General features: G+C 36.8%; 1 protein-coding gene across 1 annotated transcript; it reads left to right on the plus strand.

The window, feature by feature from the left end:
- The first annotated feature begins 1,657 nt into the window (after positions 1-1,657).
- On the plus strand, positions 1,658-14,103 carry LOC129230443 (UPF0602 protein C4orf47 homolog). Its single transcript, XM_054864842.1, has 6 exons — positions 1,658-1,754; positions 3,301-3,520; positions 4,538-4,675; positions 6,558-6,633; positions 8,715-8,891; positions 13,915-14,103. Exons 1-6 carry the CDS (start codon positions 1,658-1,660, stop codon positions 14,101-14,103), a joined length of 897 nt encoding a protein of 298 aa, XP_054720817.1.

Raw genomic sequence — 14,103 nt, forward strand, 5'->3', positions numbered from 1 at the left:
GTCTTCGACCAGCAAGGATCGAACTGGGTTTAGCACTAGGTTCAAATTTCTCTAACACGATTCAAATGAGAGGAGAGTTCACAAAAAAAAATTCACCAGGGAAAACATTACACGGCCTGTGTACTAAAGTGCCTATAGTTATCTTCAATTCCCTTTACACAGATTGCTCTCTCAGATACTGGATTATGAGACTGACGCGCTGCCAACTGCGCAACCGAGGCACCCTTTACACCCTCAATCTTTCCAGACGACGATGTAAACACGCATTTTGCTTCACTTCAGGTTCTTTAAATTACAAAATGATTCATTCGAAGTGCCTGCCCTTTTTATGTTTTAAGCACGCACATCATAATGGATTGGTAAATAAATTTTCAAACATAATGAAAGGAAATTTTAAAAATGGAGCCTGCGTGGTCGAGCGGCAGAAAGTGTTTGCTCTGATAGCTGCCTGGGTGCAATAAAAGAGGTCATGAGCTAAACTCCCACCGGTGCTATAGGTGTTTATTTCCTTCTCTTCGAGATGTAAATCTTTCCTGTGTATTTGACTAGATAGGGCTGTGGTAGCCCGATCAGTAGAGTGTCGGATTCGGGGCCGGAGGTTCTGAAGTGAGTTCGAACCTAAGTTCGAACCTCGATGGTCGAAGACCCACCGTCGTCATTAAAGGGAACTGGGCGACGTTAAATATGCTCGTGGTCTCAATGTCCTCCAAGTGAAACGATACCTCTGGGGGTGCTAGCACCAGGTAGCTATTAGCTCTTGGACTTGTTCTAAATTCTCATTAACTGTTCGATCCGGTGATGGTGCTGCCATCTATCGGTATAAAAAAATAATGGAGGCAAGGTTAGCATGCAGTCCTTGTATGCACTTAGTATGCAGTCCTCGACATAAATACAATTGTAGTCAGTTGTGACTCGGAATCGGAATTTGACTAGATGCACGGCGCTATGTTTGCAGTTCTCTTATACATGAGAAGTTGGTCTGCTTCTTGTATAGTGATAGGAATAGTGTAGTATGAATAAAAGAGTAAAATTATAATATTTGCTTTAATTAATTTATCTACTAAAATCCTAGGCGTTAATTTCTGGTCATTACAGGTGATAACGCAGACCGCAAAATAAATTGTTAGAAAACAGAGTGACTACATGCAATATACCAGTCAGCCCGGTTATCACATCCAAATACTGCAGTTTCGTTCTTCTTCTTAGAACTCATCAGTCTGGAATAGTGAATGATCGAGCTGGAGACATGTGTCATCTCATTGAAGCTGAGAGTGCCAACAAACTGGTTGATTAAGTAAATTTATTGAACCAATCGAAACTTTACTGCTCGCTGTTTCATTCAAGATCCTCCAGAGAGCTGTAGTTCCAATATTCATAAATGGGTAACCTTACAAAATCGCACTTTTTCTTTTTGAATCAACCCTGTATTATTCTCCATGATATTAATGCTATAGTTGACAAAGGTATTTTCCATTCGAAGGCCAAGCTTAATCGCGATAGTATTATCTTATTTTCATGAAGGTTTTTCTGTTTCGTCCATAGCAACATTATATTTTGTTATTATTTCAATAGAAGACTATCTTTCTTAAATTGTACATTTCTTAAAATTTTCTTGATAATAGTGGACTTTTCTTTCCTTATTTTCAAATAATACAGAATGGCGGTAGAAGAAGAGCGGAAAGGTCCCGATTTTGAACGGATTGGTCTGTTTAAAGAAATGAGTTATCACACGGAATATATTGCTCCCAGAGTTGGTAAGGTTGAAAGAGATTATGCAGTGAAATCCTTTACAACAACCTACAAAGAGCCCCGTAAATTTTTTGTTCGTTGTAACTGGAATTTCATTATAAAGGAATACAAGTAATGTTGGGGTAGTTCATTCGTGACTGAAAATGTATTTCGCTGAAACGTACATCGTTGTGTTGGTATTCGTTGTTACGGGATTTCACTGATTATTTTCAGCTCACCATTTGTCGATGAACTTGATTTAGTGCATCGTAAAAATATCATAACGCGGCAGACTTAGTGTATTTTCTAAAGTTTTTGCCCAATTTGGCACCGAAGGTTAAACACAACATGTTTTTGCAATCTGTTATCAAAATGCAAACTAAAAAAAGTAATTTTATTCAAAACTAAACCGAAAGATATCGATACGTTATGAACAACTGAAATAAAACTAATACCCTGGTTTTTAATCCTAAGCACTAAATTCGATTTATTTGATCCGGAACTAATTACAATATCTTGAAAGCTGTCATAGTTAGGTAAGCGTAGTCGAGGAAAGTTTTCAAAAGTTTTGGTGCCACGGTCATTCCAAAAAATCCATTAAAATGTAAAAAAATGTGCCAAATAAACAAATTAGGCCATCGAAAACCACTAAACGTTCAATTAAAATACTCCGCCAAGTAAAAAAAAACGTCATTAAATATAAGTGACATTAAAATTTTGCGACCACGTAATCTTAACTCAACCTATTCCCTCAAATATTTTTTCTCAGTGCGTTACCCACAGGATGTGACTACGGCACAAGATAGCAGTGGGAGCTGGTCACTATTGGATCTGATGGTAGTAAACCTAAGCACTAAATTATCAGACAACATATTAAATTTTACGTCGATGAAATTTTTCTCCTTCTTAGCTAACAATAAAATCATTGCCAATCGAGTGAATAAAGGTTTAGAATTGTGTTTTGAATTTTCAAAAAAAAAAAAAAATAGTGCCTGTGCAATATAACTTAGAAGTTCCAAAGAAATTTCAGCAGACGCAGAAAATTTGTTCTTCCGATTGGTATTAATATTATTTTCAATGAACGAGTATGTTTTTCCTAGAAAATTGAAAGAAATGCTAATTTTCGCGGTTTTTAAGTAATATCTTCTAAAATTAAAGCTCTACAGATAGGACTTAGCTAAGAAATCTCTCGTTCAAGTCGCCTTCAAACAAATAAAGAATATTATCAAAATCGGTTCATCTGTTTAGGAACTACGGTGCCAAAGACAGATACACAAATGCACAGACATGACAAACTTATCAACCTTTATTTTTGCGTCGAGGGTTAAAAACTAAACTCTCATAGCTTAAGGGGAACAATAACAAACTGATGAATCAAAAAAGTTTTTTTTTTCTTTTTAATCATCCTTTATCGTAATTAGTTGAGAACAGGCTGCAACTCTCAGAAATTAGTTTACTAACTGTACACAAGAATTTCCACTCACACACACACACACACACACACACACAAAATGTATTTTTAAAAAAATAATTTATTTTTTTCAATTTCGCTTTTTTTTTTTTTTTTTTCAGTTTTCAACGAGTCGTCTAAAAAAGGAGCACAAATGATGACAAATGCTACCCGCAGCAAAAGCGGTAATCAAGATGGTTACTTTGCCGAAGAGTTTCAAAGAGCATTTGAAGGGGAAGCACTTGCTGACCCGATTCGATTGAGAAGAAAAAATAGAATAGAACAAGCAGCAAAGAACCTTCCACCGGGACATTTCAAGCAATCATCACCAGCCAAAAAACCGTGAGTAAACAACTTCTATGGTAACATACTTCTTCTGTTATCAATATTCTCAATTTCTCTCCCCTACTGGTGGTTTTTTTATAGCTGTAGTTCCATTTTTTCTTCAAAAAATTTTTTGAAGATAAAACTGCATTAAAATTTTCCAATTTTATGAAACTATACTCTTAGTTTTTCTGTAATTTCTCAAACATAATAATTAGAGACTGGAGAGTAACGTGACTTAGTCAGACCAGAAGCTGAGCAATTTCTGATCTTACACCATCAGAGGATTCTGAATGAAAACTTCGAAGACCACGACAGGTTTAACATGCGCCAATCACCAGTAGCGTGTACAGAACTTCTTTAGTCGACAGCCGTAGAATCTCTGTAGTTATGAAACAAACAAATGACTTACCAATCAGGTCACCAAGGCTAAACGGAGGACCCTACAACTGTCAAGGGGGATCTGAACCACTCCATACCGACCTAACGTCTGTACAATTACTGAGTTCTAGCCCGTGCCCTCGGCGAGGAAGCCGTAGGCTCTACCGACTATACTAATAAGTGACAGAAGTGATTGAATTGCAGAGATATAGTCCGCTTGCGAGAAGTCTTCTGCAAAGGTTCGACTTACACTAAACCCAACATACAGAAAAAAATTATGGACACATTAACACAACGGTGAAATGTCCGGGAAACAATCGACTTTTCGAATGAATTCTGATGAAATTTACAATAGTTCATTGGATATGTACGTATCAAATTTTATTTTGGTAAATGCCCTTTTTTGAAGTGTGTCAATACAGCTTGGTTGCTTGGTATAGTGAGAAAGCATGGATTTGTTTTAAACTTCAGGGATGTTCAGGAGCCAGTTGTTTAGGGCCTATTAAATCCTACAGTAATCAACTAAACTGCAAAATCCTTTCTAATCCACCAAATGTAAAATTTAAGACATTTCTGGGAAAGCGTTGCCGTAATCGCGCAATTTCAGAGCTCTGAAAACACTGAAATTTAAGCCCTTGCTTTTTCTTGCTACAGGTCTGGTAAAGGATCTTTGTATGGAACGATAGGCGGACCAATCGAATACTTCAACAGCCAAACTCGAGAACGAGAGAAAACTGAACCCCCTCCTAAAAACGTTCTTGTCAACCCAGCACAGAAGGGTACAGGATACGGGTAAGTAATCAATAGAATTTCTTTATTATATTCAGCTATTTTCTAGAAGCTCAGTTGCTCAGTGGAGGCCCAGTGGCTCAGCTTCACGCTCCCGCACCGCAGAGCCCCGGGTTCCATTTCCGGTTTGGGCACGATTGACTCAACCGTTCATTCCTTCGGTGGGTCGATCAAAAGGGTACAAAGCGTGCTTGGGAACTAAACCCTGGGGGTTATGCGTTCAGCTGACCAACTAACCGGAACATCTGCCTTGCACCCCAGATCCCTCGGTCAAAAATATTGAGATGGTCACAGTAGGCCTTGGTCAGTGGTCTATTGTGCCACTGTTTTTTTTTTCTTTTCTTTTTTTAAAGAACTTGAAGATTCATTTACAAAATATATGCATGCATCCTTTTTAACCAACCTTTGGTCCTTTCAGAGGAAAAGCGGTAACACGCAGTTGTAAAACTTTTGGCACTATTTTCAAGTCAATCTAAATTGTAAAACTTATTGTTAAAATGAAGGAAAACTTTATTATGCAAGTATGCTTAGTTAAGAATTATTGCAACAGTTTCCAGAGAAGAGGGGTGGACAGTAACCTAGCTCTAAAGTAAAGGACTGCGCGGTTTTGAGGAAGAAATAGAATCATTGGGAACGGCTTCTTATTTTCCACGTACCTAGGCTTTAAAAAAAAACCGGATGTAAGAAATGAAAGTAGAATGATGTGTTGATATGCAAGCGCATAGTGACATATTAAAGAATACTTTTGTAAATATTTAGCAAATTTGCAAAATTCTCAACTTTTATAACGTACACCAAGTGTTAGAGGTCGCTAAGATGCAATAACAAATTGAAACCGCGATGACAATTACTTCTGCTTATTCAGTCGAACTCGTTTATAACGAGTAAGAAGGAATCACGATATTCGCTCGGTGCAACCGAGAGACTGTAAAAAACAAGTTTGTGAAAAACTCATTAAAATTCATATAAGCTTTGTCTGGGTTTTGTTCCTAGTTCCAGATTAAGGCATGGGCACATGGGGCACGGGCTCAGGGCACTAAAATTTGGGAACACCAAATTTGTTCCTTAAGGTTTTTTTTTGAATGGAATCATAAAATATATATATACTAGCTGCGTCGCCCGGCTTTGCACGGTCCACTTCGAAAATAAAAGTTATGTTAAGTGACGCGAGTTCAACACTCAGGCTTGAACCAAAAAAAAAGTCAGTGAATTTTTGCGGCAGATTGCGGAAAAAAACCCAAAAAGTAAACATTTCAAATCCCGATTACAGGAAAAGCCTCAAAACAAAAACAAGAATTTTACCTGTTCATACTCGAGGAAAAAAATGGCAACAGATCTTTCAAATCTCAATGATTTTCTTCACGCTATAAATTTTAATAAAAGCGTTCATCCGGAAAGTTGAGTTGAAGCACTGAATAATAATTTGAATGGAGGAAAGCCTTCGAAAAATATGGATTTTATTTTGAAATCTAAGAGTCATAATTAATAATTTTTAATTGATATCTCCGCTAATTATTATCGGAGGATTATGTTAAATAGCCAAACATGAAGACGGGAAGATGACGAATCCATCGATACCTGGTTCGATGGTCAGTTCACTGTCGTTCGGGAGAAGAAGCTTGGACATAGATAGATAGATAGATACTCAGATTTTATATGTATAAGATATAGTTCTCAGAATATTAATCTCTCTTTCTTAAATTTCAAAGTCTCTACAGACTTAATACTACGCATATAGACGTTATTTTAGTTGAATATTTTGTCTTTTTATTTGCATGTTACATGAAAGGCATAGTTTAGTTATAAGATCTTTATGAATATATTGTGGTATGCTTATAATTATAATTGCAAAATTTCACAACTTCTATTGAAAGTTTTCTTGCAGGTATCCAAATGTAACCATAGGTAAACCTCCACCTTATTTCATGGAAGATGAATATGAAACACTTAAAAATACTCCGGTAAGACAAGTTGAATTTTTCAAAATGTAAACATATTGTCGCCTCAAAGCAGCAGTAAGGTATCTTAGTGTTATTTCTGGAATTAGATATCTAATTGTTGCTCTGAAGCGAGGATACAATGTCATTGCAGCAGTATACACTACACATCCTCTCCCAAAGCAGTATACACTACACATCCTTTCTCAAAGCGATATACACTACACATACTCTCCCGAAGCAGTATACACTACACATCCTCTCCCAAAGCAGTATACACTACACATCCTCTCTTCAAAAAAAAAAAAAAAAAAAAAATCAAGCACCGAGAACGAGTAAAATATCTGCTCTACGGTCTTTTCACTATGAATATTGCGATTAGAGGTGGGCAATGTCGTTCTTTTTAATTATCCGTTCATCAGAGGATCGTTCATTCTTTTGATTCGTTCATTCAACTCATCATTTGAATGACTTCATTCATTAAAAAAAATTGCAGGGGGCCTCTTTGCACGACAAACTCACGTACATTTGACATGTTTCATTACATCAGTAATATTCTTTGAAGAAAAGATAACTAAAATTATTTAAAAGTAAGAAATTATGTTTATGAAAAATTAATTAAAAAATATTTTATTTGTGGTCAGATGTAGAATGTGTAGATAAGCACAATTAAGCTGCTTTTTCGCTTTGGGTAGGAGCAGCATACCCTAAAAGGCGCCTCACAGGTTTCGAAACGCGATGCGAGTCAGCAAGTAAACAAGACGAAAACATTTCTTGATATATTATAAAGCAAATGCAGAAATGTATTATAAAGTGAATGCAGAACTAATGTAAAGCATTTCAGAATACGATTGGAAAAATGACAAGATGACATTAATTTAAAAAGAATTAATGTTGCTACCGCCAATTAACTTTAAACTGGTTTCAAAAGTTTTTTTTTTTTTTTTTAAAGTAAACATCTGCTTATTAAATAAAAACTGGTGTAAGTTGTCGAAACTGACCTTTTTTGACCCTAAAACAAACATCTACCCAACAACCATGACATCTACCCAAAAGCAAAAAGGACGTTTCTTGAAATATTCTTTTCCAGCTACAGCACAGTACATAAACATATAGTAGGAGGTGGTATCAAAAAGTAAGGTAACAAGCCCAATCAGAGAAAATGTTTATTCAGGAAAAAACATATATACCATGTAGAAAGGCACAGATACATATTACTTCTCTACATAGTCACCATGCTTATCGAAGCATTTGTTCCATCGGTACACCAAACCATCGAAACCAGCATGGAAGAAATCAGCGGCAAGGTTGTGCAACCACATCAAGACGGCTTGCTGAACCTCAGTATCAGTTCTGAAATGCAGACCTCCCAAGTGTTTCTTTAACGATCCGAAGAGATGGAAATCACTTGGTGCGAGGTCAGGACTGTAAGGAGGATGGATCAAGATCTGCCACTCGAAAACGGTGTAACAAATCGCGCGTAGTTGTGACCGCATGCGGTCGAGCATTGTCGTGCCCGACCGCAATTTGATGCAGATTAATGCAACAATCACTTTGAGTCAAAACTTCAGCACGGCAAACATTATCATCTGAGGAAAATTCCGATACAGTTGCGTTTGTGTCAAATACATGGAGGCACACAACTTTAAACGGCAATTTCTCATTTTGAACTCAGCTGCAGATAGCACTTTTGCGCTTAGCACGGCAGTGTAGTTTTATTTTGATTGTTGTTTTCTAACTATGATATATATATATATATTATAGTTTCAGTACAGTACTACTGGAGCTAATATTCTAGTTTATTGTTGAATTTTGAAGTTTTGAGAACGGTTTTTTTCATTTTATTATTGAAAAATAATGAAAAGATAAACGAAGAGTAAAATGGAATGAATTTGTATTAAAAGTATTTGTAGTTTCTTTCTTCAAAACTTTTTTGCTGCATGCTAACATCAATTAGTGCATTCAATTGCTTCTGGCAGCTCATATGTCTCTGATGTCGCTTTTAAATCGCTGATAATTTTTGTTCAACCGCTCTTTCAGCTACAAGAACTTGCGCAAATGAAATATAGTTTTAAAAAATATGTAGCATCTATTTTTCTTTACAGGCAACGCCAAAGAAAGTAGAACCTAGACCTTTCCCGCCTTATAGAGCCGGATTGTTCCAACAAGGTTTCTTTGACACTAACCCTTGGAAATGCATTGAAGAACAAGAAATAAAAGAACCCGCAGAGAAAGAAGAAAAAACATTCCGACCTTATATTCCTCCTGGTCCGTCCAAAAAGGTATCTAACTTGCTTTTTACGTTAAGTAGAAAAAAAAAATGAAATTTAGATGTAAGAAAAAGGTTACTAGAACCTCAACTTTGGATGTTTACGGGACTATTGTTATTTTTATTAAAACAAAATCCAATTTTATCAAAAAAGAATGTTTTACAAGAAACAGCTTCATTTTCTTTTATAATAAACATAATTCCTAGTGGCATGGGGAAATTCAAGAATATTCAACAATAACAAACATATACAAGGAGGGGCGGGGGGTGCATTTACATGAACATAAGATTTGCGAAGCTAGAATTTAGATTTCTCCATTTCTCATGCAGCTAGAATTTTATTCTATCTTGTGTCAGTATTTATTTCCTCAAAGCTTATTTAATAAAAAAGTCGAAGTAAAATCGGGAAAATGTTCTTATTTTCGATTGAGGAAAATCAAAATTCAATTCTTCCATTTTGAACTTTTTGAGCAATCACGAATTGCTTATTGTTTTCATTTGACTGTTGAATGATATCTCTCGATTTTTCCCCCGCTTTCCTCTGCAGCACCACCGTCGACCGACCCCTCCCGATGCTGCTCCTCTAGTGAACAAAGTCTCCAGGTTGCGTCCATACTCCATATCATACTCACACACAGTGGCGGATCCACGGGGAGGATTGGGGAGATCGCCCCCCCCCCCCCAAAAAAAAGGTTTGAGTTCGAAAAATTTCTGGGAGAAGGTCCCCAAACCCTACGCTCCCTCCTCCGAATACATTACAAAAAATCGCCTACAACGGTATTTTGCGACTTTAATACCAAAAAATTTCCAGGGGAGAGTCCTTGAATCCCTTCTTGCCAATGTCATCGAAGATCGTCAAAAATTTTGAATTTTTGTAGCTTGAATTTCGAAAAAATTGCAGAGGAAGATTTCTTTGAATCCCATACGTTTTTAAGACTCCAGTTCCAAAAAACTTCCGCAGGAGAACAACAAAACTTCACATTTTCCTAACGTCAATAAAAAAATTTAAGCAATGTTTTTGGAAATTGAATATTAACATATTCCCGGGAAGTGGCGCATCCAAAAAAAGTTTCTGGGAAGGTTTTTCCAAATTGAAAAATATTTTTTGCTTTCTTTCTCCTTCATTTAATAATGCGAAAATATTCTACAATACATTAAATCAAGTAGTTTCTGTGGCTTAATATTTATTCATTTATTTTATTTGCTCTATAATACGTAACTCGCATATTGATACAGTCGACGCTCAATATAACGACCATCTCCGACCCAGAGAAAAAGGTCTTTATAACGAGTGGTCGTTATAAGAGGTATAAATTTAAAAAATGTACACCGTCATCATGCATGCCCAAGTAAATGCCCAAATGTTTTTTATCATAGGAATTTTCAGAAAAGTAGTGTGCAAAATATTATGATAGAATATTAAACAAGTTTTAAAGTAGGAAATATAGGGAAGAAAATGTTACACACTTTCAGATCTGCTACTACTACTACTACCGCAACAATTTCTGAAGATAAAACCAGAAACAGAGGTCTGCCTTTTTAGCAGAAGTGATTTTTGCAAAACATTATTTTCTGTTTCGGATATAGGTGATAAATTGTGTTTCTCTTGCTTTCCAAAGAAACATTTAAAAGTCCCTCGAGAACCCCAAATCTTTAAAAATACTAGATTCAAACACCAAACTACCAATACATCTGTCAACTCCCTTTTCTTAGGAATCTGGAATTTTCTCGATTTTTCCTCCCATTATTTTTTCTGTGCTAGCTGTGGTGAATGGCAATTTCACCTCACCCCCTCTTAAAGTTGGATTTGACATTGAAAACTTCAGGCAGATGTCTGTAAACAATAATCAATGTCATTTTAAGCTACAAATTTGTTTTATTGGAAAGAGCACAAGAAATAGCGTCCGTTGATTCGGTCGCTGTATTGGATTAGACGATACAGAACGGTCGTTATAACGAAAGCAAATTAACATAGAGTTTATAGGAACAAAGTTGGGACTTCTACCACTGGTCGTTATAATGGGACGGTCTTTATAATGTGTGGTCGTTATAATGAGCGTCGACTGTATTACAATTACTATGAAACAAAAAAAGGGGGGATGCGTGAACATGCACAATGCAGTTTTAATTATCTTTATTGTAATTTTACATTCATTTTTCTTGAGGTCATTCAAAATATCTTTTAATAGATGAATGTCTTTATAAATGTCACATGCTAGCTAATAACTGTTTCGATCTTTCAATGAGAATTTGAAGGGAGCCACACAGAAAATATAGTGTGGTAGGGTTACTCTCTCTACGAAAAAAGTGTCTCTAAAAAAGATTTTGCAGCGCCGGAAGTGCTAATGAGTATGATCCCCTTTTGTGCTGTATTAAGACCATTGTAGTCCTCTTATAAAAGTAGGGGTGCTCATAAGAAAAATTACTCGATATTTAGAAATTGGAAGATGATTTGTGACTGTTTCCCGATCAATAAGCAGTAAAATATTTTGTTCAAACCTACCTTGCTTAAAAAAGTTTAAATACTGTTTTCCCCTCCGTGATTTTTTTGGGGCGGGTGGGGGAGAGAAATGAATGTTTTGCAGTTCTGGGAGGGGTTTTAACCCCAAACTCCTCTCGTAGCTGCGCCACTGTTTCTGAGAGAATTTTGAAGCTCATACCTCAATGTCTTTCAATAAGGCCTTCAATTACGTTTTTAGGACTTCTGGGGGAGAACCTCCGAGCCTGAGCCCTTCCCCTAACATCAATGAAAATCCACTAACATTGCGTTTTTTGTAGCTTATCGAAAAATTGAAAGATAGCTCCTGATCCCATCCCTTCCCTTAACGCTACCAAAGACGGCCAACCAACGCATTTTCAAGGCTCCTAATTCGAATAATTTCCGATGGAAAGTTCCAAACTATGTATCTTCCCCCAACGTCATAAAAGATGACTTATAACTGCGTTTTCAGGACTTCAATTTCTCATAATTTCCGGAGAGGAACCCCCATGACGTTCTTTTCTCATCTATCAACATCATTCAAAGATAATCTAAAATTGCGTTTTTCTACATCGAAACATTTTTGGGGAAAAGTTATGAACCCATGTGTTCTGCTGCGTTATCAAAGGTGGTGGTAGCCTATACAATTGCGTTTTTAAAACTTCAATTTCGAAGTTTTTTCCGGGGGAAAGCCCCAGAACCCCCTGGTTTTCAGCATGACTAAAGATATCTAAAATTACGTTTTCGAAACTGTAATTTCAAAACATGACTGAGGGGAATTCTTCAAACTGTTTGGATCATACATATTTGTCGGGGAAAAAATCATGTTTCAATTTTTAAACTTTTTTAAAATTTTATTTTCATTAGTAACACTCCCCCCCCCCTCCCTATAATGCATTACTCATTCGCACCTCCCAACAGGCTCATCTGGATCCGCCACTGCACACACAGGCCTACACGCATGAACGCTTACACACGCGTGCGTACATACACAGACACGCTTATGCACACACACACATGCCTACATACACATACACACGCGCACGTACATATATGCAAACGCGTGTAAACACACACACACGCCTCACAAACTCGTGATTGTGAAAAACAATTTGAATTCAAAATGCCAAAATTTCAAATTTCTTTTATAATTTTTCTTTGTCGTACTAAATTTCTTGACCTATACAAGACAAATGGAAGTTATGCTTTGCAACATTGACCTTCAATCACAGCTTGTCAACCTTCTTTATAGAAAGAAAGTAAATAAACATGCAGTTAGTATGTGATTGTAATAATAAGCTAATTATAATACGGAGGAATTAAATTAAAATTCTAAACATAGAATGCCCTTTTCAACGGAAATTGTACTTCTAAGAAAACGTCGCTTTAAGTGACATAAACAAAGTACTTATTTCCGCCTCACTAAACTGTATGAAAATTAAACTATCATTTAAAGAAAAAATTTTGTTGGTTACCCAACATGCGGGAGAGGGGGGGGGAGCTTGGCGGAAAATGAGTCATTGGAATTTAAAATTTTAAGGAATAGCTTGTAGGGATCTTTCTTTAGCTTTTCAAGGGGGCTTATCCGTGGGGGAGGGGGGTGTGGCGTTCCGTTGCATAAAGGGGAGGGGGGACATTGCTTTCGCGATAGACCCCCGTGTAATTAATCTAACCATTCATATTTTTTTTAATTGAGGGCCCTGAAAAAAATTTTCACCCTGGGCCCCGCAAGACCTAAGGCCACCACTGTTTTTAGGTCTTCCTCTTGATCCGCGCTTGGTAGATAAGTGCGAATACACGCCCGTCTATTGAGGGACTTCCTACCAGAATATTTTTTAATATTTCAGTTCAAAAAACTTTAGGAAAGGAAGAGTTGCTGCTCAGCCCCGGAAATGTTTTGAAATTAAAATTCTAAAAACACAACTGCAGTCTATCTTAGACAACGTTAGGGAAAAGCCTTGTATCCGGAAACTCTTTCTCAAAGATTTTTCGTAACTAAAGTTTCAAAAATGCAGCAAGCTATTTTCGGTGATGTTAGGGAGGGTAGCGGTTTGGGCCATCCTCCTGACTTTTTTCAAAATTGAAGTCATAAAAACGCAGTCGTAGACCAGTTTTTGTATCAAGAGAGAAAAATCAGGTTCAGGGCCTTTCTTCTGCCCTGGCAATATTTCAATGCAATTTTAGGCGATCTTCGATGATCTTATTTTATTTTTTATTTTTATTTTAAACCAATGATACCTTCGTACCTGCCATTTCTAGCTTAACCGGTGAAGGGTACCAAGAGTAGGATTCAGAGGTTTACTACAAAAATGTTTTGGAACTGAAGACCGAAAAATCATAATCAACATGTGTAAACTAGGATTCATAGTAAAGGATAAGCAAAAGAAGTCAATAGCCCCTATCTTAACAAATTTCTGTATCCATTTTTGTCATGTACCAACCGGAGTTACATTATATACCTTCAGGACTGTTCTCTCGACCTCTACAATCGCCATGGCACATTAATTTTGTCCTTTTAGTACTTATATTTATAGCAATTCATTAATGCATTTTAAAGGATGGTGGCATGAAAGCTGGTTGCTTTAGCCCTTTTCCAGAATGGGTTGGTGACCCCGTGCCTACGGTTGAAGGAGTACCTCGTGGAGTACGACATTACCTGAACGCTCAGAACCAGATGTTTCGTCCTGTTCCAGGTCCAAAGCCATACCCAGTCAAGTCCATTATTACCAAAAACATACAAAAGTAA

Source organism: Uloborus diversus, chromosome 9 (assembly GCF_026930045.1).
Source record: "Uloborus diversus isolate 005 chromosome 9, Udiv.v.3.1, whole genome shotgun sequence".
In the NCBI taxonomy this organism is placed as follows: Eukaryota; Metazoa; Arthropoda; class Arachnida; order Araneae; family Uloboridae; genus Uloborus; species Uloborus diversus.

Coding starts and splice junctions, on each gene's coding strand:
- LOC129230443 (XM_054864842.1), top strand. CDS start 1,658: ATGGCGGTAGAAGAAGAGCGGAAAGGTCCCGATTTTGAACGGATTGGT. Junction 1,755..3,300: donor ATATATTGCTCCCAGAGTTG/GTAAGGTTGAAA, acceptor TTTTTTTTTCAG/TTTTCAACGAGTCGTCTAAA. Junction 6,634..8,714: donor AAACACTTAAAAATACTCCG/GTAAGACAAGTT, acceptor TTTTCTTTACAG/GCAACGCCAAAGAAAGTAGA.